Source organism: Lepus europaeus, chromosome 11, assembly GCF_033115175.1.
Source record: "Lepus europaeus isolate LE1 chromosome 11, mLepTim1.pri, whole genome shotgun sequence".
Classification (NCBI taxonomy): Eukaryota; Metazoa; Chordata; class Mammalia; order Lagomorpha; family Leporidae; genus Lepus; species Lepus europaeus.
The window spans coordinates 62,626,373-62,653,220 of NC_084837.1; the positions used below are offsets into that span (position 1 = coordinate 62,626,373).

A 26,848-nucleotide genomic window follows, 5' to 3' on the forward strand; every position below is an offset into this window, starting at 1 on the left:
GTTTATGGCGTCAGTAATCACCTTAGGCTCTTGTCATGAGTTGCCAAGGCTATGGAAGCCTTTTGAGTTCTCCCTTCAGAGAAAGGTACCTCTTTCTTTGATGGCCCGTTCTTTCCACTGGGATCTCACTCGCAGAGATCTTTCATTTAGGGTTTTGGTTTTTTGGGTTTTTGTTTTTTGGCCAGAGTGTCTTGGCTTTCCATGCCTAAAATATTCTCATGGGCTCTTCAGCCAGATTCAAATGCCTTAAGGGCTGATTCTGAGGCCAGAGTACTGTACAGGACATCTGCCATTCTATGAGTCTGCTGTGTATCCCGCTTCCCTTGTTGGATCGTTCTCTCCTTCTTAACTCTATCAGTATTAGCAGACACTAGTCTTGTTTATGTAATCTCTTTGACTCTTAGACCTATCACTATGATCAATTGTGAACAGAAATTGATCACTTGGACTAGTGAGATGGCAGTGGTACATGACACCTTCATGGGATTGAATTGGAATCCCCCAGCCAGCATTTTTATACTCTTGCCTTTCCTCACTCCCTCTTTGATCGGTGCTACTCTGTTCGTCTTTCTGGGCCCAGGGAGATGTTCTGGGTACTCAGTCAGGTCTGGAGTTCAGCTATAGGAACTACAGATGCTACAGGAAGCTGGAGCATCCCAGGACATTCCCAGCCTCAGAAGCTAAGAGTCAGGAAGCCAATGGGGCAGGCGCTAGGGAGCAGCATTTTATTGACTGCTGCTTGTGTGGTGCACTGGAGTCTTCTAGTACTAAAGTGTGGCTAGCTCGTTGATGAAGGATGTGAATGGGGCTTGAAGGCAGAGTAACGCGGAGGCTCCCTGGAAAGAGAGGCGGAGGGTGGGGCTCCAGGGAGTGTCAGGGCTCCAGGCTTGTTCTGAGGGTTCGAGAGGAGTGAGGATGAGTGTCTCCAGAACTGAGAACTTGAAATGGGCCACCTGGTGCTCGGGTCCCCCCTCCTCCTGTGCTGCCTATAATCCTCTCGACAGCCATGCGCAGCAAGTATGACTAACCCTTTCACTGCTGGCGCACAGCCTTGGAGAGAACTGCAGACGGTTGAACAACCAGCAAGGATCATGTGGGATGTCGGTACTGCACAAGAGGATCTGAACTCGGAAACGGAATGGAAGGTAAGTGATTCTAACAGGAGTTTTGAAGAATGTTGAAAGTCAGGTTGAGAAGTGGAGGGTTTTACCTTCTAAGGCCAGAGAGAAGCTTCCAAACTTTCTTAATTCATGCTTCCTTCAGTGTCTGTGATTTCAGGGACACACCAAAGGAAATAACTAACAGACCTATCTTATTAAGTGGATAAGTCCAAACAACAAATACTTGTACCCTAACAACTTAGGGGTTTGGAAAAACAATACACATAAATCTAAATTATATTTTTCATTGTTTTCAAAGATGTGTTTGTTTATTTGAGAGGCAGGGTTACAGAAAGAGGAGGAAAGAGAAAAAGATCTTCCATCAGGAGTCAGGACCTTCATCCAGGTCCTGGGTGGCAGGTGCCCAAGAACTTGGGCCATCCCCTGCTATTTTCCCAGGTATATTATTAGTTGGGGAGCTGGATCGGAGTGGAGCAGCTGGGACTTGAACCATTGCCCATAAGGGATGCTGGTGTTGCAGGCGGTGGTTTAACACGCTGTGCCACAATGACAGCCTCTATATTTTTCATTTTTAAAAAAACTGTCTACTGGCTGGTGCCGCGGCTCAATAGGCTAATCCTCCGCCTGCGGTGCCGGCACACCGGGTTCTAGTCCCGGTTGGGGCGCCAGATTCTGTCCCGGTTGCCCCTCTTCCAGTCCAGCACTCTGCTGTGGCCCAGGAGTGCAGTGGAGGATGGCCCAAGTGCTTGGGCCCTGCACCCGCATGGGAGACCAGAATCACCTGGCTCCTGGCTTCAGATCAGCGTGGTGCGCTGGCCGCAGTGCACCAGCCACAGCGGCCATTAGAGGGTGAACCAACAGCAAAGGAAGACCTCTCTGTCTCTCTCTCTCACTATCCCCTCTGCCTGTCAAAAAAAAAAATTACAAAATATCTACTGATGGGATGTTGGGTAGGGTACTGCTCAAGTTCTCAAACCTTGGCATCAAATTGGACACTGCTGCCTTTCCTGTTTCATGCTGAAAGGAATATAGCTTGCTGTGGTGTTGACATGGTCCTGCTTTGAGCTATAGTGCACGTGGTATTGGGTATGCCTTTGATTCCCTCAAAAGTTTAAAATATCCCATAGGGGGCTGGCACTGTGGCTCAGAAGGTTAAGCCTCTACCTGCAGTACTGACATCCCACATGGGTGCTGGTTCAAGACCCAGCTGCTCCACTTCCATTCCAGCTCCCTGCTAATGCACCTGGGAAAGCAATGGAAGATGTCCCAAGTCTTTGGGACCCTGAACCCACATGGGAGACCTGGACAAAGCTCCTGGCTCCTGGCTTTGGTTTGTCCCAGCCCCGGCCATTGCAGCCATTTGGGGAGTGAACCAGTGGATGGAAGCTACCCCCTCCCCTTTCTCTATTTCTGTCTTTCAAACAAATAAATCTTTAAAAATAATAAATAAAATATCCCACAGCATCCTTGTGAGCTTTCTGCAGTGTTCCATGATACCTTGTCTCATAGTCTGGAAACTGCAAGTCTAGGCAGTAAGCATCACTAACAGATTTTTATATTTTTATGTATTTTTATTTTATTTGAAACACAGATCTTCCACATGCTGACCCATTCCCCAAATGCCCACAGCAGCCAGGACTGGGCCAGCCCAAAGCTGGGAGCGCAGAACTCAATCTGGGTCTCCCACATGGGTGGCAGGGACCCAACTACTTGAACCATCCCCTGCGGCTACCCTGGGTGTGCGTTGGCAGAAAGCGGGAGGTTGAATACACACTAGTGTGGGATGCAGGCATCTTGGCCACCGTGCTAGTTCCCACCCCCCAGTGACAGATTCTGAGCAGGCACCCAGCATGAGTATTTGAGAAAAACAAATCTGGCAAGGGAGGGATGGGAAGAGGGTCAGTGGTACTAGGTTCTAGTTAGATAAGAGACATAAGTTCTGCTGTTCTGTTGCACCGTAGTGACTGTACCTAACAATGGTGTACTGTGTATTTCAAGATAGCTAGAGAGAAGGATTTTAAATGTTTTCACCACAAAGAAATGACAAAGGTTTGGGGAGGTAGACGTGCTTACCCTGGTTTGAGCAGTATACAATGAATACGTGCATCAAAACATCACATCGTATCCCTTAAAAATATATGGTGTTTACATGTGGTTAAAAAATAATCAGGTGGGGGTTGGAGCTGTGGCATAGAAGGTTAAGCCTCCACCTGCACTGCCGGCATCCCACGTGGGCGCTAGTTCAAGACCCAGCTGCTCTACTTCCAATCCAACTTCCTGCTAATATACGTGGGAAAGCAGTAGAAGATGGCCCAAGTGCTTGGGCCCTTGCATCCATGTAGGAGACCTGGAAGAAGCTCCTGGCTTGGGCCTGGCCCAGCATTGGCCGTTGTGGCCATTTGGGGAATAAACCAGTGGATGGAGACCTCTCTCTCTCTCCTTCTCTCTCTGTACTTAAATAAATAAAATTTAAAAATCAGGCATTGATTCATCAGCTGAACCCCAAGGATGGTGAAGGTATTGTTAAAGCTCAGAAGCTGCCTTTACAAAGGATTCCCTTGTTAAATCTCTCTTTTTTTTTTAAAAGATTTATTTATTTATTTGAGAGTCAGAGTTAACACAGAGAGAGGAGAGGCAGAGAGAGAGAGTTCTTCCATCTGATGGTTCACTCTTCAATTGGCCCCCAACAGCTGGAGCTGCGCTGACCCGAAGCCAGGAGCCAGGAGCTTCCTCTAGGTCTCCCACGTGGGTGCAGGGGCCCAAGGACTTGGGCCATCTACTGTTTTCCCAGGCCATAGCAGAGAGCTGGATCAAAAGTAGAGCAGCCAGGTCTCATGCCGGCGCTTCAGGCCAGGGCGTTAACCCACTGTACCACAGCGCCGGCCCCCCTTCTTCTTCTTCTCCTTTTTTTTTTTTTTTTTTTTGACAGAGTGGATAGTGAGAGAGAGAGAAAGATCTTCCTTTGCCGTTGGTTCACCCTCTAATGGCCGCTGCGGCCGGCGCACCGCGCTGATCCAAAGCCAGGAGCCAGGTGCTTTTCCTGGTCTCCCATGTGGGTGCAGGGCCCAAGCACTTGGGCCATCCTCCACTGCCTTCCCAGGCCATAGCAGAGAGCTGGCCTGGAAGAGGGGCAACCGGGACAGAATCTGGCGCCCCAACCGGGACTAGAACCCGGTGTGCCAGCGCCACAAGGCGGAGGATTAGCCTGTTAAGCCACGGCGCCGGCCATGGCCCCCCTTCTTAAATCTCACTCCTAACTTCAGCTACAGCAACCCCTCTCCTCTCTACCCACACCAAAACATACTGCCCTGAAGACTCAAATTACTATCAATTTAAAACTAAGCAGCCAAAAAAGAAAAGGAAAACCCTCGTCCCCTCTGACTACCACCTGTCCTGTCTCTAAAGTTGTGTTTGCTCCCTTGCTCTTCCTACATGGTTGAAAAATCCTGAGATGAGGTAGCTGGAGGAGGCACACTCGTCCAGAGGCCAGCTGCCCTGAGAGAGGAGGTTATCAGGTACCAAGTTTCTATTTGGGATGGTGGTAACAGTTGTGTAATATTGTGTATGTGCTTAATGTCGCTGAATTGTACACTAAATGGCCAAGATGACAGATCCTAGGTACCGTCTATCACGTTTTACAAATGGAACAGACTGCTGCTTACCAAAGCGCAGTAGCCTCAGATGCGCAGGTGGGCGATCGCTGCCCCTGCTCTAGGGGCAAGCACTACTGCAACAGAAAACCTGCCTCCCTCAGTGCTGCCTCGTACAAATGGGCTCGCACAGTGGGGACTCCCGCATCAGGTGTCCGTTAGCTAAACATGATGTCTGTGTCACTCATCCGTGCTGTTGCATGGATCAGTAGTTACCTGCCCTCCAGCTGAGGGGCATTTGTTGCCTGCACCATCTTCCGCTGCTTTCCCAGATGCAGCCGGGAGCTGGATTGGAAGCAGAGGAGCACTCTGATATGGAATGCCATCCCCACAGACTGCGGCCCCGGCTTTCTGCTTTTTCACTTCTTTGCCTCTGATGTTTTGGATACCTGCTTGATTTGTCAGTGAGTTCATGCCGTGCGGTGCATGTTGGGGAGAGAGATACTGAGCTTTCCCAAGGCTTCTTTCGCATGGGTTCTGTCTGTGAGTTTGTGGCTTTGGTTTTGAATCTGGCTTGTGGGGCCTGGGCTGGTGGCTGTGGTGAGGTCTGGCAATATGCAAGTTTCCAAGTGCCTGAGCCACCAGTCCTGAGGCCAGGACAGACCCAGTGTGGTCCATGTGTCTTCTGCCAGGCTCTGTGTCCTGGCCTTGCTGGGAAGCGTTGACTACTCAAGGCACTGTCTCCACAGCTGTCTGTTCTCTGTCCTGGACTCTGCACCTGGTGTGTCAGTCAAGGACCCAGACAAACCCTGCGCTTCATAGCCATCCTGTGTGCCAAGGACCCAGGACAACGGTGTGGGATGGAGGGAGAACTGGAAAGGGTGCCTGTGTGCCTTAGAGCAAGGCTGACTGTTGCCGTTTTAGCTTGCTGGGTTTTCTCTGCCAAAAGAGACTTCAGTTAAGATGATGGCTACCTTTGTTTCCCACCAGTTATTAAAAAATTGTTAAAATTAGTAAAGGGATTGGAGGGTGAACCAATGGCAAAAGGAAGACCTTTCTCTCTGTCTCTACCTCTCTCACTGTCCACTCTGCCTGTCCAAAAAAAAAAAAAAAAATTAGTAAAGGGAGTGGCTGCTTACCCTAGTGGTTTAGACACCTGCATCTGGATTCTGGCTTCCAGTTAATGCCGACTCTGGGAGGCAGAGCGATGGTGTTACCTAAGATCGGCTGCTCAGGGCTGCCTTTCCTCATACAAGAAAGAATTCAGACATGAGGCAGTAGTGGGAGTGAGGCTTAATAAAGAGAAAGAATGAAGAAAAGTACTCCTGATGGCTCAGGTGGGTGTCTTGGGAGACACTGAGGACCCAGCTTCATCTGATAGGCCAGGAGGGCATCTTAGGAGAGTGCTGAGGGCACAGTCGGTATTCAGACCGGGGCTTGTACGGGAGGGGGGTCCAGTTCTTTCCACCTTTCCCCCTCCCCCACCTCTTCTCCTGGACGAAGTTTTGCTGGGTGGGAAGCAGGTAAAACTCCTCCCCATGTTGTACTGCGCAGTTGCTGTGAGGAGCCAACTGGGTTAACAGGCATCAGTGGTCCCACCTTGCTTCCTCCAAGTTACCCTTAGCGAGATCGAAGTGCAGAATCTGGGGACCACCCTCCACAAAGAGGAGGAGGGAGGGCTAGAGGGAAGGGGGGTGGGAGGGAAAAAAGTGCTGAAGCCCACTGCTGTTTCTCCCCAAAAGCTGCCTTTAACAAAACAGACGTGCCTGCCCCACTCCTTGGGAGCTTCCAACCTTATGAGAACAGCAAAGGAGAGGCCATTCCATCCTTCTGTGCTCACAGTTTTACCATGAAAACAAGTTATCTATCCCACCCTCCAGAAGGCATTTTGTTTTATCATGAGCAAGCCAGACAGGACAGATAAGATTACAAATCAGGTCTCTTGAGGGGTTATAATTGTAACCTGCGTTGTAATTGATTGACAAGTCTTCCTCCCTCCCTCCCTTCCTCCCTCCCTCCCTTCCTCCCTTCCTCCCTTCCTCCCTTCCTCCCTTCCTCCCTTCCTCCCTTCCTCCCTTCCTTCCTTCCTTCGTGCTTAAGAACCCAACTACCAGCAGCCCCTTAGGTCTTCCTCTCACGGAGCCCTCCTCCCAGCCATTTCAGCAGGTTTCCAACTTAAATAAATCCTGCTTTTCTCTCTCTGCCTCATCTGAGCGATAATTCCCGCTTCACCTGAGACAGAGAACCGAGGCCGCTTCCGCTTTACCTGTAACATTTTGGTTTCTTGACTAGGATCCCGCTGTGGGTCCCTGCAGCATCGGATCATCTCGCCAGGCAGGTGAGCAAGCGGACTGCTCCCGCTTCTGTTTTTTGGGGAGTTTCTCTCTCCTCCATATCAACTCTCTCTCTCAAAAACACTGGGTCCCTGTGTCTAGCGGGTAAGACGCAAGGGCTAGGCGTGCTGATGGGGCCTGGGCAATCCCCTGGGGCTGCGACTCCATTCTAACCCCTCTCGCGGGTGTGGATCAGCCCTTCGCAGGGGTGGGGGGTGGAGAAGGCCTTTAAGTGACTGAAGCACTCTGGCGGGGGCACTTCCCAGTGTGTTCTGAAAATCTCTTGGCCGGCCCCCAGTCCCTGACAAGCCGCCTCCCCCTTGGTGGATCAGCCCTTTGTGTGGGACCGGGAGAAGGCCTTGGGATAACTGACGGATCCCGACTGGGGCTACACTCGGTGCTTCCAGAGATCTCTTGGCCAGACACCAGGCCCTGACAGCCAGAATGGTGTTGGCGGGAGCCACGCTTTCCTGCCCAGAGCCCGCTCTCTGCCCTTTTGGAGTCCTCTCAAGCCGTGAAGCTGGAGGCCCCACCCATCATACTTAGCTCAGCTATGAGGGTGTTGGTCTGGTCCAACTCAGTTCCTTTCGGCGGGGATCAGCACAAGACTGGGAGAAGGTCTTGGCGTAACTTTGAAATTCAGGCCAGGGCCACTCTCTGACATTTGTCAAGGACTCCTTGACCAGACGCCGGACTCCAACAGCCTGTTAGAGAACGGCATTCTGTTCTTCCTTTCTCGGAGATGAATTTGTCAGTGAGACTGGGAGCAGTTTTGAGCGAAGCCATGGGCTCCATGCCGCAGATCCTGACAAGAGCTCCATCCCTCTGCTCCTCTAAATGTAAGGAAAAGCGTGCAGAACAGAGGAGACAGAACACGAACTCGCAGCCAGACCAAATTTATTCAAAGAAAATAAATGCTCAGAGGTGGATGACCAACGGGCAGCACGCGCACAGACTGAACACGTCATAGGCTTCCAAGCTGGGGAAAGAATGCAGGGGGTGAGGGTGGGAACAACAGTGTGTGAGACTGAATTGGGATTCAGGGACAAGGGATAAATTCCAATTTTATCTATCTTTTGGGTAATGAGAGAATGACTGAGACTAGGTCCTTGTTCCATCATCTTCCTTAGCTCGCCAGATCTCAATTCCTACAAACTTGAATCCCTGGTCCCTTAGAGGGTATTTCCTGGACATTCCATTCATTAGTTCTGGGTCAGAATTCAGTTCTCCCTTTCACAGACAGACATTTTCAGTCTGAACTCCAATTAAGTGTAGATCCCTGCACAACCGAACTTGTGTAGACAAGCCCCAGCACGTCGCTGGTATCCCCTACCTTCCTTCTCAAGACCCTGTTTTGGGTCCCCTCTGTCAGGTCCTTTGTATGTAGTACCCAGCTCAGAGGAAGTTTACTGGGGAGAACTCTATTCCCCCACTATGCTTTTTCACCACTTCACCTGCCTAGTCACCAACCTAAGTGGTAACCAGGACTGGGACCCTCTTTCCAAATTCTAGCTTGAAACACCTTTGTTTGCTAAGGCTCTTGCCATGAAGGCTTATTATTGAAATCAGGCCCATCAGGTAAGACTCAAGGTTAAGAGGCATAGAGCAACTATTTTTCCTTATGTATAGGAACAAAGTGACAGTATATATTTGACCAGGCAGAGGCCCAGTTCTAGCATGCTGCCAATAACAGAAACACGCAGGCTGTTCTGACAAATATATACCCTAATTTACAGGCATGGAAGGATGAGCGAGAGTGGGTACTATGTGCTAATCCCACCCTCACCTTCCTCCCTTCCCTGTGGGCTTCAGTGCAGTCTGGACACCACAGGGAGCAAGAGCGGTGTCTCAGACTCAGGAGAGATAAGAACTGGGGGAACGCATCCATTTTTATCCTCTCATTCCAGCCAGGAGGCAAGCCATCCAAACTTTGATTCTCCTTTGGCCCCTGAGCTTACAGAAAAATGCCTCATCTTTTTTACACCACCACCTGGCCTGGTTACAAGCTAGAATATGGAGAAATTAGCCTAAGTGAGCTGAAAAAAGTGCCAGCCTCTGCTCTGACTCCCTGTTTCAGAACTCTGTCTCCTGAATGGCCCCTCCTTACCTCTGTTTGCCTGCGTGTGCTCCAGTATGCACTGAATTCTTTTACAGAGTCTGTCACAGGCTCTTTGGGTCCATTTAGACTGGGGTCCCTCTGGTATCAGTGTTTGACTAGTGAGGCTTTTAATCCCCATTGGAAGTTTTTTCATCAGGCAACTACTGACCCTATTGCAATTTTGCCTGGAGGTTTCTAGGTGGAAATCCAGGCCCAATAACTTCATGTTGTTGAATATATATGGATCAACCCATATGACGAAGTCTTGGACTTCTTGAGACACCTCCTGACTGACTTCTCATCCCTGAGGCTGGTTTGACTGACAGCCCCATGATTAGATGCTTCCAGTGTTGGCCTTTGGTCTGGGGTATCAGGTCATTGTGTCTTGGCAGGGTCTCCAGTTTTTCACCCTCTTGCCTGCCCCTTCATGGACTCCTACAGGAGGTCATTGCTCCAGACCCTGAAGTTTACATCTGGAGGGTGCCCATCTGCTCTGTAGATGTCCCCTCCCATTAAACCTGACATCACGGTGAACAGTCTCCAGTGGGCTTCTCGTCCCTGGCACGTTGGCCCCTGGCCTGCACACACCCTCGGGACCTGTCTGGCAGCTGCCTGAGCACCTGTTTGTTTTAGAGGCAGTCCCAAGTAGCTGACTATTGTCCAGGCATCATTGGCCTAAGGTGTTTCATTGTTTAAAAAATAAAAAACAAAACAAAATACTGGACTCAAATTCAGTTTAAAATCTAAAGAGATGTCTTTGGTAAATAGCAATTTCATACATGAAATTTTGGTTCAGCTGTAACTGGACATTGGGTTTAAAGGAATTTCTTTCTTTTGAATCTAGGAAGATACTGCCTAAAAAAATTGCTTTATAACTTGCCAAGCTTGTTCTGTGACTTGATTTAACAGATCTGGATGAAATAGCAATGGATAATTAGTGTCATTATAGCCCCTAAGGTGGAATTTTGTAATCTTTGGCTTATGTCACTGATTTCCAGCTAGAGTTTTTATAACAGGAGTAGAATTTCATATAAAGGTAATTTTCCCATTAATTCAGATAAAGGTATGATAGGTATCAGCATCTTAAGTATCCAGGTATAACTGCTAAATGTAAATTAGGTAAAGGTAAATAGGATAAATGTATCTAAGTGTAAACTTTGGTACTCTTAACACCTTATAGTCTATGAAAAAACTGGGTTTGTTAACAAATATTTTCATAAACTATCCATATGAAAAATAATTCAAGACTGCTTGGAAGTACCTAAGGTTGAAAAAATGTTGTCTTAATTTAGAGATTTTTAAAGGATTATTTCGATGTAAATCAAGGAAACTGGTGATTCTCTCAATTTTCTAGCCAGCTCAAGTAAGCTCTCTTTTATTCGCTAATTCCGATTCTGTTAAAATTGTTCCAAGTTATGGGATGATTCTATGTACTAACTCTTATATTCAAGGTTTTTCACTGCTCATTTTGGTGACAGACCAAAGAGACATTGATTTTGTATCCTACTGAGGTAATCTTTGCATTCACTGTCAATACTTAAGTTCTGGTTGTTTAAAAACAGCTGAGGGTTTTTTGTTTTTTGTTGTTTTTTTTTTTTTTCATTAAAAGAATTATGGTTTGTTTGGATATATATTCATTCTAAAGCATCTGAGTGATCATTTTATAACAGTGATCAAGTCTGGTCTATATTATTATAGTATGATGTTAAGGGATTCTACCAGATATTTTAAGCCTTCTTGGCATCTTTAATAGGCGTTCAAAAAGCAAAGTTCCAAATTCTTTGAACTTTGATATTTCCAGTTGGGCCCCTGGAAATGTCAAAGGATATATCTCTCACCTTGTAGAGACACCAACTAACTAGGCTATTTGGATTATATTAAAGGTACTGTCAAGATATGAGGTTGTGCTAAATTTTAAGTTATGATAATATGCTACCGATACAAATGTCCAAAAGTTACAAAAGTCTAATGATCTTGTTGTGTTGTTAATCAGACATGATGGTTATCTTAATGAGAAAGGCCCAGAGGCCTTAAAGGGGATGGTTTATAACATCTTACCAGTGCTTTCATAATACTGTGTGTAGTAAGCAAGTGCCTCTTCTTGTTGGTTAATGAGTTTATAATTTTAAACATGGCTATTTACAATCTTTTGTCATCCACAGTTTTGTATTCTCCAAACACTAAAAATCAAATTTACTGCTCATGGAAGTTAAAACATTATTGGTTCTGTGTTTAAATGTGTCCTCTTTTAAGTTCCAAAGGACTTCTTTTTCCCTGATCTCTGTTGTAGTCAGTACTTCAGGACAGTTCTGTAAGCAGATAAAGCCAATAATGGACCACAGATTCCAACTGAGAAAAAGTATGGTAAATTCAGGTTTCTAAGAGAAGGAAGTAATTCTAATAGATTGTTGGTAATTTTTTATAAACATTTAAAGATCTTAAGAAGCTATTACTGAGATTGCTTTGTTCTATTTGGTAATGGATATTGTGTTATACATGTATACATATTATATGTCTACATGGGAACATTTATTAAGTGCTCTATTTTAACTGGCTTATAGATAAATGTTCCTCATAAATTTAAACTACTAAATTAATCAAAAATACCTTTTTGGTTCACCTGACCTAAATAAGTCTCTGTATCAGATGTTTTAAATTTGTTTATAGAAAGAAACTGAAAATGTTTCATTGACATGTTTGTGCTTGGGTTTGTACAAGTTCCATTTCTGTTAGATATTCAAGAACTATTTCCAACTATATGTACTCTTTTTTTTTTTAAAGACTTATTTATTTATTTGAAAGTCAGAGTTACACAGAGAGAAGAGAGGCGGGGGGGGGGGGTCTTCCATCCACTGATTCACTCCCCATTGGCTGCAACGGCTGGAGCTGCACTGATCTGAAGCCAGGAGCTTTTTCCAGGTCTCCCACGTGGGTGCAGGGTCCCAAGGACTTGGGCCATCTTCTACTGCTTTCCCAGGCCACAGCAGAGAGCTGGATTGGAAATGGAGCAGCTGGGTCTTGAACTGGCGCCCATGTGGGATGCTGGCTCTGCAGGTGGCAGCTTTACTTGCTACACCATTGTGCCAGCCCCAGCATTGGTTTCTAATGTGAAAAGCCAGGGCTTCAGAGAGACAGCAGTCAGCCTCTGAAGAGCCCTGACAGCTCTGCCAGCCAAGAGCTGGGTCACTGGAAATGGAACTGCCCTGGAGCTAAAGGACTTCCAGGTCAGAGCTGCAGACCTTGTTGGCTCTAAGCTGAAAAACCCTTCATTCTGCCCAGCTTCCAAAGCAACCACTACTGTTGAGGGGACAGCCTAGGGTTATAACATTACAGGCAGAACGGTAAATGTCCTTTTAGAGATGCCACCTGTCTTCTGTTCAGGCCAGCTAGGTGATGGAAGTCAACAGGGTACCTTCCCTAAGGAGGCTCTCACCTCCCTTATGATGGCTCTTTCAGTACCCCATTTGAAGAGACAGATAGGCCTGGACTTCATATATGCCTGGCCAGGTCTTAGTGGCCATCTGATTATTATGGAGCCCCTCCTGTCAGTTTCTATTTGCCTCTCAATGGGAAAACTTCCTGGTGGTTTAGACAGCACCTTTCCTAGGTCCCCTAATAATGACTCTGTTCTTTGTTTTAGACCCTGTTTATTTAATCTGCTTGTTAGGTTTATTTTCTCCAGACTTGAAATAGTGAAATTCTTGATGGTCATGCATATGAAACCTGGGATAGAAGCAGTTTCTGGGACCTACTCTGTGACTTTTCCCAAGTCATTTATAGGAAACTGGATTGGTAGTGGAACAGCTGGAACTTGAACCAGCACCCATCTGGGAAGCCAGCATTGCAGGCAGGAGCTTTACCTGCTAAGCCACAATGCTGGTCCTAATCTGCCTGTTCTTAATGACTGAGTGATTGCCATAACTTTTGATTAGATCTGGTCCACAGCTTTGATTAAAATAGAATAAATGGAATATTACTCTTACAACAGTCTAAGATCAGGGGGTGGAAGATCTCTTTTAAGTAGATGAAAATAAACATTTTTAAAACATACAATCTTGTTAATTGGGAATTTATCAATATGAAAATTATAAATGCATTTACCCTTGGACCCAGCAATTCTGCTTCTGTCAATTAGTCCTACAGCTACTACAAGGTCATTGGCTGCAGCATTGTTGATAGTTCAAGTGTCCCTATAATGAAGATGCTCAAATAAAGTATATTATACTCATACAATGGAATGATCTTTTTAAAAAGAGTGAATGATATGCAAAAGATCTCCAAGATGTTTTGTTAAGTGTAAAAATTAGGAAGGTAAAAAAAAATGTATTCATAATTGCTTCAATCCACATAAAACACAAGAAAATAATAAATGATGAAGAGAGACAGGGCATTTATAAGACTGCTTATATCTGTTTTGTTTTTATAAACATTTATTTTCATCCACTTGAAAGGCAGAGAAATCACTTCCATCTCCTTGATCATGCCCCAAAAGCCCACAGCAGCTAGTGCCTGGCCAGACTGAAGCCAGAAACCTAGCACTCAAACTGGATCTCCCTTGTGGGTGGTAGGGACCCAGGCACTTGTGTCTGCATCATCTGTTACCTCCCAGGATGCCTTAGCAGGAAGCTAGATCGGAAGTAGCTCCACTTCCTGTCCAGCTCTCTGCTATGGTCTGGGAAAGCAGTAGAAGATGACTCAAGTCCTTGGGCCCCTGCACCCATGTGGGAGACCCAGAAGTAGCTCCTGGCTCCTGGCTTTGGAGCAGCACAGCTCTGGCCGTTGTGGCCGATTGGGGAGTGAACCAATGGATGGAAGATATTTCTCTCTCTCTCTCTCACTCTGACTTTCAAATAAATAAATAAATCAAAAAGAAAGTAGTAGAGCTAGACTTGAACTTGCACCCCCATATGGGATGCAGGTCAGCCTCGAAATCAGCAGCTTAACCTGCTGCACCACAACACCTGCCCCTGTATTGTTAAGTTTTAAATGGGTTGGGGGTGTGGGAGGCAGAAAATTTGGATATTGGTCTGGATCTTCCTCTGCTATTAGCAGCATTCATTCATCTTTGAGCTTCTTGACCCTGTTTTCCAGAACGTGCCATAACATTGTGCAATGGTCAGTGGCAAAATCTGTCCATTTTTGCAGGGAAAAAGTGCCACTTTGGAAAAAGTGCCAAAACTCTCAGTTAACACGGTCATAGCTTTTATACAGAATCCCCTGAGCGCCCAAAACATCAAGAGAATCTTCAAACATCTAAAAGATCGATTTCAAAGGGATTTGACTCGGTAGAGAGTCCCAGAATGTATGACTCTCAAGTTGCAGAGAAGGGTGGAGTAGAAGCTGGGGAAGGGGTTCTGAGAAGTCACGTGAGGTTGGAATGGGCTAAAACGGAGAATGCTGTGCCAAAGGCTGTGCCAGCATCCTAAGGGACAGGGACGCACCCCCTTTATTCTCCACAATCACCTCCCAGTGGGTGGTACTGTTCTCATTTCCCAGACGGGAAAACAGTCTGTGATGGTCCCGAAGGGGGATGGCGAGGGGCACGGGGATAGAGCCTGATCTCCCTCGGTTCTCCTTTCCACCTCAAACACCAATGAAGGAAGAAAGTTTCTTGCACCATGCAACAAGTTCTGCGTGCTCGTTTGGAAGACAGCCTCTGCTTAAAACACAAGTCAAAAACCCTGTTATGTAAGAATAAGCCGTATTTTACGGCTGTGTGCACACTAAGAGCGAGCGTTTCTTTCCCAATCTCGGCTATCCCAGATTTGACACTTATTCGCAAATTCTGGGCATCTGGGCACCTTGCTGTTGTAACATTTTGCTTTCCTACGGATACAGATTTCCGCAGTTAGGGGCTGCTATTTCAACGCAACAAGATACTGTATTAACGACTCAAAGGAAAAGACACTTTCCTTGCTCTTTTGTTCAAAAAACACCAAGCTAGGCAGAACAAGCCCAGACTTCCCGCACGCACACCGACCTCGCTGCCCCGGCGCTCCCGGTGTTGGAGGGCGGTCTCGGCTGATTGGCTCACGAGGCGGCCAAGGGCGGTGCGGGCTCCGGGACTGCCGAGAGTGATTGGTTGCTGGAGACCCACCCCCGCCCGCCATTGGGTGGGGAGGTGAGGCTAGGATTGGTGGGACCGGAAGAACTGGCTAAATTGCCGCTCTGGCTCCTTGCCCGAGGCAGAGATGGCGACTGCGGCTTGTCTTCTGGGGCGGCGTGTGGCTAGCTGGAGGCTGCGGCCGCCGCTCGCCGGCTTCCTTTCGCAGCGAGCGTATTCATTATTGCCCGTGGACGATGCGATCAACGGGCTAAGCGAGGAGCAGAAACAGGTAGGCTGACTGACACCCCCCGCCCGGCCCCCTAGGCCCAGCTCCGTGGTCGTCCCGGGGCCTCTCGCCCGTCCCCCACCCAGCCACGGCTTGTGCCCGCCGGGGCATGGCAGCACCAGCTTGAGGGCGGGCCGGGCCGCTGGTCCAGCTGCCTTTGGGCGCGGGCCTCTGACTTCGTTGTCGAGTCTTCGGGGGTACGATTTGAGAGAGCAAGGCCTGGCGGCTGGAGGTAGATGAGAGGAGTCTAGGGAAAGCTCCTGGAAAACTTGGCTGGTGGAGCATTGGGAGGGGCTCCCGCGTGGGGCAGAGGGCCCTCCGTCTGTGTGTAGTCCTCCCACGCCCGAACTATGGCAGATTGGCTCCTGGAACGCGGTTCTCAGACCTGGCTGGTCTTCACACTTACCAGTGAGTCTTCCAAATACACATTAGGGGATTTTGAAATGTGGTTTACTGTCCTCCTTCATCCCGTTGGGTACAATTTGGAGCACAAAGTTGAACAAGAGCTTGTTTGCTTGGTTTTTTTGTTTGCTTAGTTTTTGTGGGTTTTTTTCTTTCGTTTATAATTTTTTTTCCGTTCCATTTTTTATTTGGTAAGCAGAGTGGCCCAGAAAGAATAATCTTACATCTGCTGTTTCACTCCACAAATATCGGCAACAGCTGGGGCTGGACCAGGCCCAGAACTCCATCCTATTCTCCCACTTGGGTATCTGGGCCCGAGTACTCGGACCATCATCTGTGACCTTCCCAGGTGCCTTGGCAGGAAGAAGGGTCAGAAGCAGAGCAGCTGGGAGTCAAACCTGGTGCTCCAATTTTGGGATGCCAGTGTCACAAGCAGCAGCTTAGCCTGAGGTGCCAGTGTGGGCCCCTGGACACAAGAACTTGAAAGAGTTGATTTCAGCTGGAGCTGAACCAGAACGCTTGCAGGAGGAATGAGGTTGTGTTGAGTCAGAAGTTGGGTCCCAAGCCCAGGAATGTAGTCCTGTGGTGCTAAGCATGTTGGTGAGCTGCAGCGCTTGTCTGAACCGCTCCAGGCTTCGGCCGTAGATCCTGGGATTCAGTCCTAGTTATCAGGCTTTCCTGCCAAGAGGAGTTTCTAATTCCCTTGAGTAATCTCTTGTAAGCAAAGATTTAGGGCCAGAAAGGAGCCAGCCACGTGCCTGGAACTGAGGGGGTGTGGCTGGAGCACAGTGAGTGGGGAAAGCTGGCAGCTGTGGCAGAGTCCGCTCGTGGGCCAGAGGAAGGAGCTGGTGTGTTATTCTAAGCACAGGGGGAGACTGCGGAATGATATTATGTAGGGGAATGACATCTTACAGCTGTCTGGACTGAGGACTTTGGGAAAGAGGGGTGAAGTGCCTCTAAGGCAGCTTAAACTGGGGGACTCTGCCTCTGCTCCCAGTTCAGGCTGACGCTGTTTGGTGAGGTTCCTTGGCCTGCTTTCCTATATATACCCCTGGTCTCAGCAAAATCTGTCCACTTTCTCCTAGCTTCGGCAGACCATGGCTAAGTTCCTGCAAGAGCACCTGGCTCCCAAGGCCCAGGAGATTGACCAGAGCAACGAGTTCAAGAACCTGCGAGTGAGTTTGAGACCCAGGCAGAGGGCAGCCTGAGAGCTGGGCTCAGACAGTCTTAGGGTCCACAAGGCCCCCTGGGAGTGCGGCTCCTCCCCCGATCTGTGGGGGCTCTCATTGCTGCAGCCGCTTGTGACTGGCTCTCTACTCACAACTCACTCCACTCCATTCCATTGGCAGGAATTTTGGAGGCAGCTGGGGAGCCTGGGAGTCCTGGGCATCACAGCCCCTGGTGAGTGCAGTTTCTTTCCCTACAGAGAACTTTCCTCGTGTGCCCTTTGACACAGTTCCCAAAAGGAGCAGGAAGAGAGGGAGAAATCGTCTCAGGAGGCCCAGAACTTACTCCCTCTTGAACCTGAGGAAGTGGCCACTGGCTGTAGCCCAGACCAGAGGACACACGTCTGTTTTTGAGACAATCGTGTGCAGGAGGCAAAGGGATTAGGCCAGGATCACTCGGACCCTTGGACACGACATACTTGATAGGCTACCCCAAGTGACCTGGGAAGTTTAGAAGACTCTGCATCAGTGGCTGTGGTAGGTCCTCGCCCCTACTGGCTCCCCTCATTCCTCAGCTGTGTCCTGCCAGTGGCTCCTAGGCAGGAGTGGTCAGGGCAGGTGCATCCCTGGAGGGGCCGCCTTTGTCCTCTGCCTGAGGGTTGGCCCTGGAGCTCCTCTGGGAACAGGTGGAGTGAGAAGCATGCTGGCAGCTGCAAGCCTTCAGTGGCTCTCCAGGCCTTGCCCCTGTACCCCGCCAGCCTGACTGCTCGTGTCCAGGCAGAGAGGGCAGCGAGCTGTAGGCCCTGCTTTGGTTGCTGGCCTCTGAAGACGAGGCCCAGCCTGGCTTCCAGTGAAGAGCCAAGCCTTCACCTTCACCAGCCAAGGCCAGGACAGCCCACCCTGCGACGGCCTATGCCTCCCTCTCGGCCTGAGAGTAGGGATAGAACAGGATTCAGCCATGCCTCCGTGCCCTCAGGCTCTGCATCTCTGGATTCAGCCAACTGAAGAGCGAAGATAGTTCAGGTTGGTGGGGGAGCGCATCCGTAATTGAATGTGTTCAGACATTTTTTTTCCGGCCATTATTCCCTAGCCAATACAGTAGAACAACTTTTAACCTAGCGTTTTCCTTGTGTTGTGTAGTATGAGTAATCTAGAGATAACTTAAAGTACATGGGAGAATTGCATAGAGCTGATGCATATACTATAGCATTCTACGTAAGGGACGTGGGTAGCCAGATTTGGGTGTCCTGGGACCAAGCCCCAGGGATATTGAGGAACAATCATATATATATACTTTTCTTTATATACTTCTTCCCCTCGCCACTCGGAGGATGGTCCCTGGGGTCTGAGCTGAGCACAAAGTCACATCATAAATAGCAATAAAATGAAACCACTTACAAGTTAGTTTAGGCCTCCTTAATGTAAAATAGTTGGGGAAGGCTGCCGGGAACTCCTGAGCGAGACTGTCTGTGCCGTGGTGTTTCGGGGTTCTGAGCCCCACACCGAGCAGATGGTTCTGAGTCGGATGGTGTTCACTGGAAGAAAGGCAGTCTGGGTTCCCGTGAGGCAGCAGCTGTTGGCCGCTGCCCGATCCACCTGCCCGCTCCTTCCTTGCGGTGTGTTCGGGAAATCTAGCTCTACTCAAAAAAGGGTTAAACAAGAAGACGAAAAGAAAGGGGAGAACACTTTTAAGGGAGAACTTTGAAAAGAAGGCCAGTTACAGGCTCTGGTTTCTGCCTGCTGCCCTGGGGGTTACTTCAGGCTCGCCCCCTTTCCAGTCTGACTTCCTGGTCAGAGTGAACCTGTGTAGACGCCTCGCCAGGCTCCACCCAGACAACCACCCAGGCCAGGCCTGGTATCGGATGACTCAGCCACTTCGGTTTGGCACCTGCCATCAAGGAAAAACCTATTGATGTGGGGAGTTGGGGATTCCCCGCGAGCACCTTTCCTGACCTCTGCCACACGGCACGCCTCCAGGCTGTCCTGCAGGCCTGGCTCCCCCATCCCAACACCCCTGCTGCTTCTTTGCATCCACACCTAGGCTGTGAAATCTCATTAGGTGCTGAGCACATGCACCCTTGGCTGTGAATCTGCTCTTGGTGCTCGGGACGCCTCTCACCCCTCTGCCTCGTGTGTACCTGTTAAACCCTGGGCACTCTCTCTCCACTTATTCCCTGGCCTCTGCACTTCTGTAACTTTCTGACCAGTGAGTGCTCAGGTTGCTTGTCTTCATTTAAGAGGACTGTCGGGGGTAAAACAGGAATTGCAGTGGTGATTTTCTGAACCACACCTGAGCTGGCCAGCAGCAGCAGGCAACACTAGGTCTGTGATCTTGTGAGCAGAGTTCAAGACCTGAGCCTCGTGGCCTTGCTGAGGGGGACTTAGAATAGATGCCACCCATGTTATTTATCTTCTGTCAATGCCAGATTTAATGTGAGTGCTTTTCCCACTCCTCTCCATACCCTCTCTCCACCCCGACCCCGGCCCCTGTAATCCCAGTTCAGTATGGCGGCTCTGGCCTAGGCTACTTGGAGCATGTGCTGGTGATGGAGGAGATATCTCGAGCTTCCGGAGCTGTGGGGCTCAGCTATGGTGCCCACTCCAACCTCTGCATCAACCAGATTGTACGCAATGGCAATGAGGCCCAGAAGGAGAAGTATCTCCCCAAGGTGAGGCATGATCTTCCATGCAGCCCAGCATGAGGTACCCTCTCCTGCTGGGGAGGGCCTAGCATGGCCAACATCCACATGTGCTTAGGAAGGGGCCCTGTGGCATAGCAGGTAAAGCTGCTGCCTGCAGCACAGGCATCCCATATGGGCGCTGATTCAAGACCCAGCTGCTCCACTTCCCATCCAGCTCCTTGCTGATGCCCCTGGGAAAACAGTAGAAGATGGCCCAAATAAATACTTGGGCCCCTACACCCATGTGGGAGACCTGGAAGAAGCTGGCTCCTGGCTTTGGATCAGTGCAGCTCTGGCCATTGTGGCCATTTTGGGGGTGAACCAGCGGATGGAAGACCTCTCCCTCTGCTTCTCTGTAACTCTGCTTCCCAAATAAATAAATAAATGTTTTTAAAAAGGGGAGGGAGGGCCGAGGTTGTGGCACAGTGGAACAGTTATGCTGCTGTTTGCGACACCTGGCATCCCATATCAGAGCAGCGGTTCAAGTCCCAGCTACTCTGCTTCTGATCCAGCTCCTTGCTAATGCACCTGGAAAGGCAGCAGAAGGTGGCCCAAGCGCCTAGGACCCTGCCACCCATGTGGGAGCCCTGGATGGAGTTTCTGGCTCCTGGCTTCAGCTTGGCATAGCCTTGGTTGTTGCGGCCATTTGGGGAGTGAAGCAGTGAATGGAAGATTTCTCTCCTTTTTCTCTGGTGCTTTGCCTTTCAATAAATAATTAAATCTTTACAAAATTTTATATATATACATACATATATATATACATACATATATATATACATACATATATATACATATATATATATATATATATATATATATATATATATAGGGCCAGAGCTCCAGAGCTGGACCACAGCTGGACATTGGGGCCTGCTGCGCTTGCAGAGAAAATGGGCAGAGGGACATTCGGGCCCTGTGGTTGCTGGCCTTCTTTTGAAGGACTTCCCAGTTCGCTGGTCTGAGAGAGAAGTGTGCAGGCGCCTAATGCGATCAGCGCAGAGCAGCACCCGGGGCTGCTGTCTTGAGCTTGGGGGCCCTCGGCAACACCCACTGGGGTTTTCCTTGCAGCTGATCAGCGGCGAGTACATCGGCGCCCTGGCCATGAGTGAGCCCAACGCCGGCTCTGATGTTGTCTCCATGAAGCTCAAAGCGGAAAAGAAAGGTGAGGCGACGCTCAACATGGGATGCTGAGCCAGACCCCTTATCAGGGGGCGGGGCAACAGTGTGTGTGTGGGGGGGTGCTCCAGAACCATTTCTCCACTGGGCAGCTTGTGCGGCGGCAGGTCTGTGCACTCAGTGGCTGAGATAGGCTGAGGCAGTCTGAACCAGAAGCCACCGTCCTGCTTTTAGGAGACCACTATGTCCTGAACGGCAACAAGTTCTGGATCACCAATGGCCCCGATGCTGACGTCCTTATTGTCTACGCCAAGACAGACATGGCTGCTGTGCCGGCCTCCCGGGGCATCACGGCCTTCCTCGTGGAGAAGGTGAGTGTGGGGTTGGGCGGCCAACCACGCTTCTTCCCTCCAGCGGTGCCAGTGCCCCCAGGGGCAGCTCCTTCGACTGATCATGCAAACCATCGGCGTCATCTGCTGTGCAGGGCTCTCAGCCGGGAGGGAGACTGCCAGAGACAGAGCAGGGGGTCAAGTGTGAGAGGCGGAGCCAGGCCACGCAGCCAGGGCAGACAGAGGAGGCCTGGGAGAGGCCCCTGCTGTGGCATCCAGGGCAAGCACAGGGGTGGTTGCAGACTCGCTTTCCGCCACCCGCACAATGAAAGCGAGAGGGCGCTAAGGCAAAGGAGCTGGAATGGAACCTTGGGAGTCTGGGTTTGTTTCAAGAACGAAGGAGAGCTGCGCAAAGCTTTGGGTGGAGCTAAAGGAAAGTGGAGGGAGAAACTGCGATGTCTGCGAAGGAAGGAGCAAAGCACAATGGTGATTTGGGGCAGAAGTGAGGAGGTGAATCCGCCTGATGACCATGGAGCAGGGGCCAGGTGCCCGTGAGGGCGGGGCTCCCGAGGGAGCGGGGTTGTCCAGGGCCTCAGCACCTGTGGGGAGGGCTGGGGAGCTGGCTGGCATGGAGTGGGAAGGGCCTGGCTGGGCTGGGCAGCCTCCAGGTTGTGTAACAGCACCCTCCCCAGCCAGAGGGGCGGGGCGGTGACAAGTGCCACGCTCCCGGGGCCCCTGCCAGCACATCTGCTCTGAGTAATCTGGGTGGAAGCAGAAAGGTGGAGGCGGGGCTCCATGGGGAAACTTTCAGGGCAGCAGGTGACTGGGCTGCTGAGACGCTCCGGGGGACCCATCCCCAGGGGCAGGAAGCATGGCCAGGGAGCGCCAGGAGGACTCGGGGACTGGGCACTTCTTTGAGAAAGAACTGCTCCCGTGAGAACGGGGGAGAAGCAGGAACGGAGAGGCTGCATGGCGGGGAAGGCATGCATAGGAAGCTGGCGTGCTCCCTGCTCTGCACTTCCCGGGGCTCCGTTGAACGTGGCCCCTTGGGGCTGGTCTGCAACAAGAGCCCCTTTTGTCCCCTGTGAAGAACATGCCTGGCTTCAGCACCTCCAAGAAGCTGGACAAGCTGGGCATGCGGGGCTCCAACACCTGTGAGCTCATCTTTGAAGACTGCGAGGTACCTGGTGAGTGTCACTGAGAATGGGGGAGCCGGGCGGTGAATGACAGAAGGCTGCCCTGGGGCCTGGGGCGGGGCACTCTGTCCTTCCTGACACCTGGAGCCTGACTGGCCGAGCAGGAGGCTGGTCTCTCCTGGATGGGGAACACTGCCCAGGATTGGTCTTCCAGCAGTTGGAGGCAGAGGTAAAATGTGTCCCAGCCTGCGGATGCCCTGCAGGCTCTCTGCGTTGGCTGTGGAGCCTCTGTGCCTTATTAATGATGGGAGCCTGAGGTGCAACTGAAGATGTGACACAATGGAGCATGGAGGGAGGTGCAGGTGCAGAGGAGGCCAGTAGGCAGACTCGATCAACAGTTGATCAGCTGTCCCAGGAGCTTAACCAGAGTTAAGAGGAACAGCTAAGGAAAGGGATCCATGCAGATCCCAATTCAGCCTGCACTAAAGGCAGGTTTCTGATACCAACTTTTAGTACTCGAGTGGTTTCCCACCCACGCTTCCCATGCCATCCAGCTCCTCGCTTAGGTGGAGGGCGCTTCGCAGCCTCTGTCCCGAGCACCACACGCCCCGTCTCCTGGACATAGGCGCTGTCTCGGAGCACCCTGGGAGGAGGTGACCTTGGCCCAGAGCAGACTCGGCTCAGGGAAGAGTAATTCTCTTCTCCCTGAGCGGGCAGTCGAGTGGAAAGACCCAGGAGGGAGGAGTGGCTGCTCGAGCAAGCAGTCATGGCGTCTCCTGCTCCATCCCAGGGAGACCAGCGAGAGAAGGGAAGTCTCGGGGAAACTGTAGGGGCCTGGCAGCTCCCCTTCCCATGGGAAGTGGTACACTCGGTCCTTTTCTCTCTTACCTGGAGCTCTGGTTGAAGACCATGTGACATGCTTTAGTGCCTTGTACAAGAGCCACGTTGCCAAAGCTTGTACCTTTTAGATCACTCGGCCATCCTGACACCCCTACAGCTTGTACCTTTTATAAAAGGGAAGAGGCTACGGCCAGCCCCCTCCTTCTGACCAGCACTTGTCCCGGCAGCTGCCAACGTCCTGGGCCACGTGGGTAAGGGTGTCTACGTGCTGATGAGTGGGCTGGACCTGGAGCGGCTTGTGCTGGCTGGAGGGCCCCTCGGGTAAGTGCAGGGCTGCAGGGGGCGCTGGGCAGACGGTGCTGTCCCAAGCAGCAGCTTTCCCCACTTCCCAGCTGCTACACGCTGCCCTGGAAAGAGAGTGTCCTCCTCCCATGTTTCTTTTCTGCACGTGGAAGGGAGATAGCACGAGGTGACGCCCAGAAGGCCTGAGGAGCAGCGCTGCGTAGCCGACATGGATGTGCAGCGGGGGCGCAGCCTCTGAGGCCTGTCCACTGCAGGGGTCCCGCGCTCCTGCCTCTGTACAGCTGGGCAGAGGCAATGGGTGGCCATGGTGTCTTCCTCCTCTCCACAGGCTCATGCAGGCTGTCCTCGACCACACCATCCCCTACCTGCACGTGCGGGAGGCCTTCGGCCAGAAGATCGGCCACTTCCAGGTAGCGGTGGGACGTGCACCACGGCTGTCCTCCTCCAGCCACAGGGGCTGAGCTCCTAGAGGGCAGGCTGCTCCTCACCTTGTCGCCTCCACTCCTGTGTTAGCAATTTTTTTTTTTAGGTTTTATTTATTTGAGAGAGGTAGTTACAGAGTGAGAGGGAGAGGCAGAGAGAAGTTTTCCATCTGCTGGTTCACTCCCCAAATGGCTGCAATGGCTGGAGCTAGGCTGATCTGAAGCCAGAAGCTTCTTCCAGGTCTCCCACGTGGGTACTGGAGCCCAAGGACTTGGGCCATCTTCTATTGCTTTCCCAGGCCATAGCAGAGAGCTGGATCGGAAGAGGAGCAGCTGGGACTAGAACTGGTACCCATAAGGGATGCTGGCACTGCAGTCAGGGGCTTAGCCTACTGTGCCACAGTGCTGGCCTCTCCGCTCCTGTTTTAGACGCTGGAGGGGCAGCATGCAGGTTGCGAGGGGCGTAGGGCAAGGGAGTGGCATTTCAGTCAGGCAGGGTCTGAAGGAGACAGGAAGTCTGTGGCAGCTGTGGTCCGGGGCGCATTGGGAATGGCGCCTTAGAGGTAACAAGGGCAGTTTCCGGCTGCAGCGTGCACAGAGGAATGGCAGCTCTCTGGCCTTAACTCAAGAGCTGCTCCCACCTCTGTCGTCCGAGACAAGTCCTCTCTGCTCCCCTGCTCGTGGCTGCGTGTTGACCTGTGACCTCCCTTTGTGCCCAGCTGATGCAGGGGAAGATGGCCGACATGTACACACGCCTCATGGCGTGTCGGCAGTACGTCTACAACGTCGCCAAGGCCTGCGATGAGGGCCACTGCACCGCCAAGGTGAGGGCCAGCCCCTCGGAGGGCGCGGCCACGCGGTGGCGGGGCCCCGCTCACCGTGCCTCCCCCTGCAGGACTGTGCGGGTGTGATCCTGTACTCCGCCGAGTGTGCCACGCAGGTCGCCCTGGACGGCATTCAGTGTTTGGGTGAGCGGCCCCGTGCCCCCCTCCCCACCCTGTCTAAGCTGCAGCAGAGCTGGCACCATTCCCCAGTGAGGAGGAGGAAATGGAAGAGCAAGTGGGGAGACAGGAGGCCACCAGCCGCCACTGCCCCCTCATCCTTGCCACTGGTCAGACCTGTTGCAAAGCTGCCCAGTGCTTAGGAGCCCAGGCCAGCGGCTGACAACCCATCTGAATGCCGGGTCTGCCGTGCCAGTGTCGTCCTGTCCCTTTGACCTCATGTCTGCCCATGGTCTCCGCTTCCTTTGCCTGCTATCCCCAGCACCACAGGTGGCCTTCCTGCCCTAGCCCCTTGCTTGCCCTGTCTCCGCTGGCTGTCCTCGCTATCACCCCTCCCATTGTCCTTTCTCGTCTACCCGTGTGTGCGCACTACAGGTGGCAATGGCTACATCAATGACTTTCCCATGGGCCGCTTCCTCCGCGACGCCAAGCTGTACGAGATCGGGGCGGGGACCAGCGAGGTGCGGCGGCTGGTCATCGGCAGAGCCTTCAACGCAGACTTTCACTAGCCCCGGCCCTGGCAAGAGAAAAGTGGTGGCTCCCACTCTCCGCCCAAGGCAGGCCCTGCCACTCGGCCGTCCTGCCTGCGTCAGCCCCCCAGCCGCTGCACGAGGCTGACTTCACCCCCGCTGCCACACTCCTGGGGCCTCACAGCTAGGCCCGCCAGCCAGGGAGCCTCTGGGGGCTGAGAGTGGGCTCGGCAGGCATCCGAGTGGCTTCTCAGGGGATTGCTGAGCAGGACACTGTCCCTGGAGCCTGAGGCTCCCTTCCTGGGGTGGGCACCCCTTTTCCGGGGGAGCCTCTGGCAGGGAGCCCTCCCTGTTCTGATACCACGAAGCATTGCCCCTCTCTATTTACTGAACTTGGTGGTCTCTTCTGGGACCAGAAACAGTGAAAAAGCAGTCTTGTCTCTGCAGTCCCTAGAGGCAAACGCTGCAGGCAGCCTGGGAGCACCTGTGCTCAAGAACCGCAGTTTGGCCGAGGGCAGCGTGCTTGTGCAGGATTGGCTCACGCTGGCCTCCTTGGCAGCTCGTCTGAGCCCTTCTGTGCCACAGGCACTGTCCGGTCCTGGCCACGTGACCATCCACAGCTGGCTGGGCGGCCCGCACAGGCCCTGCCGGGGCTGGCCTGGTTGGCTGGCTGTGCTCCAGCTGAGACTGCCTGCGGACATAGCTTGAGATGCCCTATGGCTAATTTTGTTACGACTGCAATGGAGCCGTTGCCATTTTGTATTAAACATGTTGTGAAGCCAATCCATTTGCTTCTAAACCCGTGTGTATGGGGAGAAGCCTTCTACCCGCTGCCACCTCCCATGTGGATCCAGGCACCATCCCTGGCCCTGGCTCCCTCCATGCTGCTCTTTGGTTAAGGGGGACACAAGAGTCACAGCAGCCCTTAGGACAGAGGTGTCAGCCTCTGTTTCCCAGCTCTCTTAGTGATTTATTTATTTACTTAGGATTTACTTATTGGAAAGAGTTGCACAGAGAGGGAGAGACACAGGGAAAGAGATCTTCCATCTGCTGATTCATTCCTCAAATGGCCACAGTGACCCAAATGAGCCAGGCAGAAGCCAGGAGCTTGGAACTCCATCCTGGTCTCCCACATAGGTGGCAGGGGCCCAAGCACTTGGGTCATCTGCTGCTGCTTTCCCAGGCCATTAGCAGAGAGCTGGATTGGAAGTAGAGCAGCCGGGACTCAAGTTGGTGCCCATGTGGGATGCCTGTGTTTCAGACAGCAGCTTAACCTGCTATGCCACAGCGCTGGCCCCCCCTGGCGGTTTTTAAAGCAGGGTACCTGAAGTCTCAGTGGAGTTTTGGAGTTAGAAGGAGGCTTATACATTTCTGGAAGCCATCCCTACATTTTCTAAAACATTAAGACAGTTTTGACTTCCTCAAGATCACAGCTGGAGCTGGAATCCAGATCTGCTAGAGGCAGAAATGCGGTGTCCTGAGGATCCCAGCCAGGCGCCCGCTGCATG

The 26,848-nt window shown here is 51.4% G+C and overlaps 1 protein-coding gene across 1 annotated transcript; it reads left to right on the top strand.

The window, feature by feature from the left end:
- Positions 1 to 15,303: 15,303 nt before the first annotated feature.
- Positions 15,304 to 26,141, top strand: IVD (isovaleryl-CoA dehydrogenase). The gene is made up of 12 exons (XM_062205630.1): positions 15,304 to 15,477; positions 16,962 to 17,051; positions 17,226 to 17,277; positions 19,542 to 19,711; positions 20,792 to 20,885; positions 21,074 to 21,210; positions 22,259 to 22,355; positions 23,372 to 23,465; positions 23,776 to 23,857; positions 24,589 to 24,693; positions 24,765 to 24,837; positions 25,246 to 26,141. The coding sequence occupies exons 1-12, from the start codon at positions 15,334 to 15,336 to the stop codon at positions 25,377 to 25,379; spliced, it is 1,272 nt and encodes a 423-aa protein (XP_062061614.1). The 5' UTR covers positions 15,304 to 15,333; the 3' UTR covers positions 25,380 to 26,141.
- Positions 26,142 to 26,848: the final 707 nt, after the last annotated feature.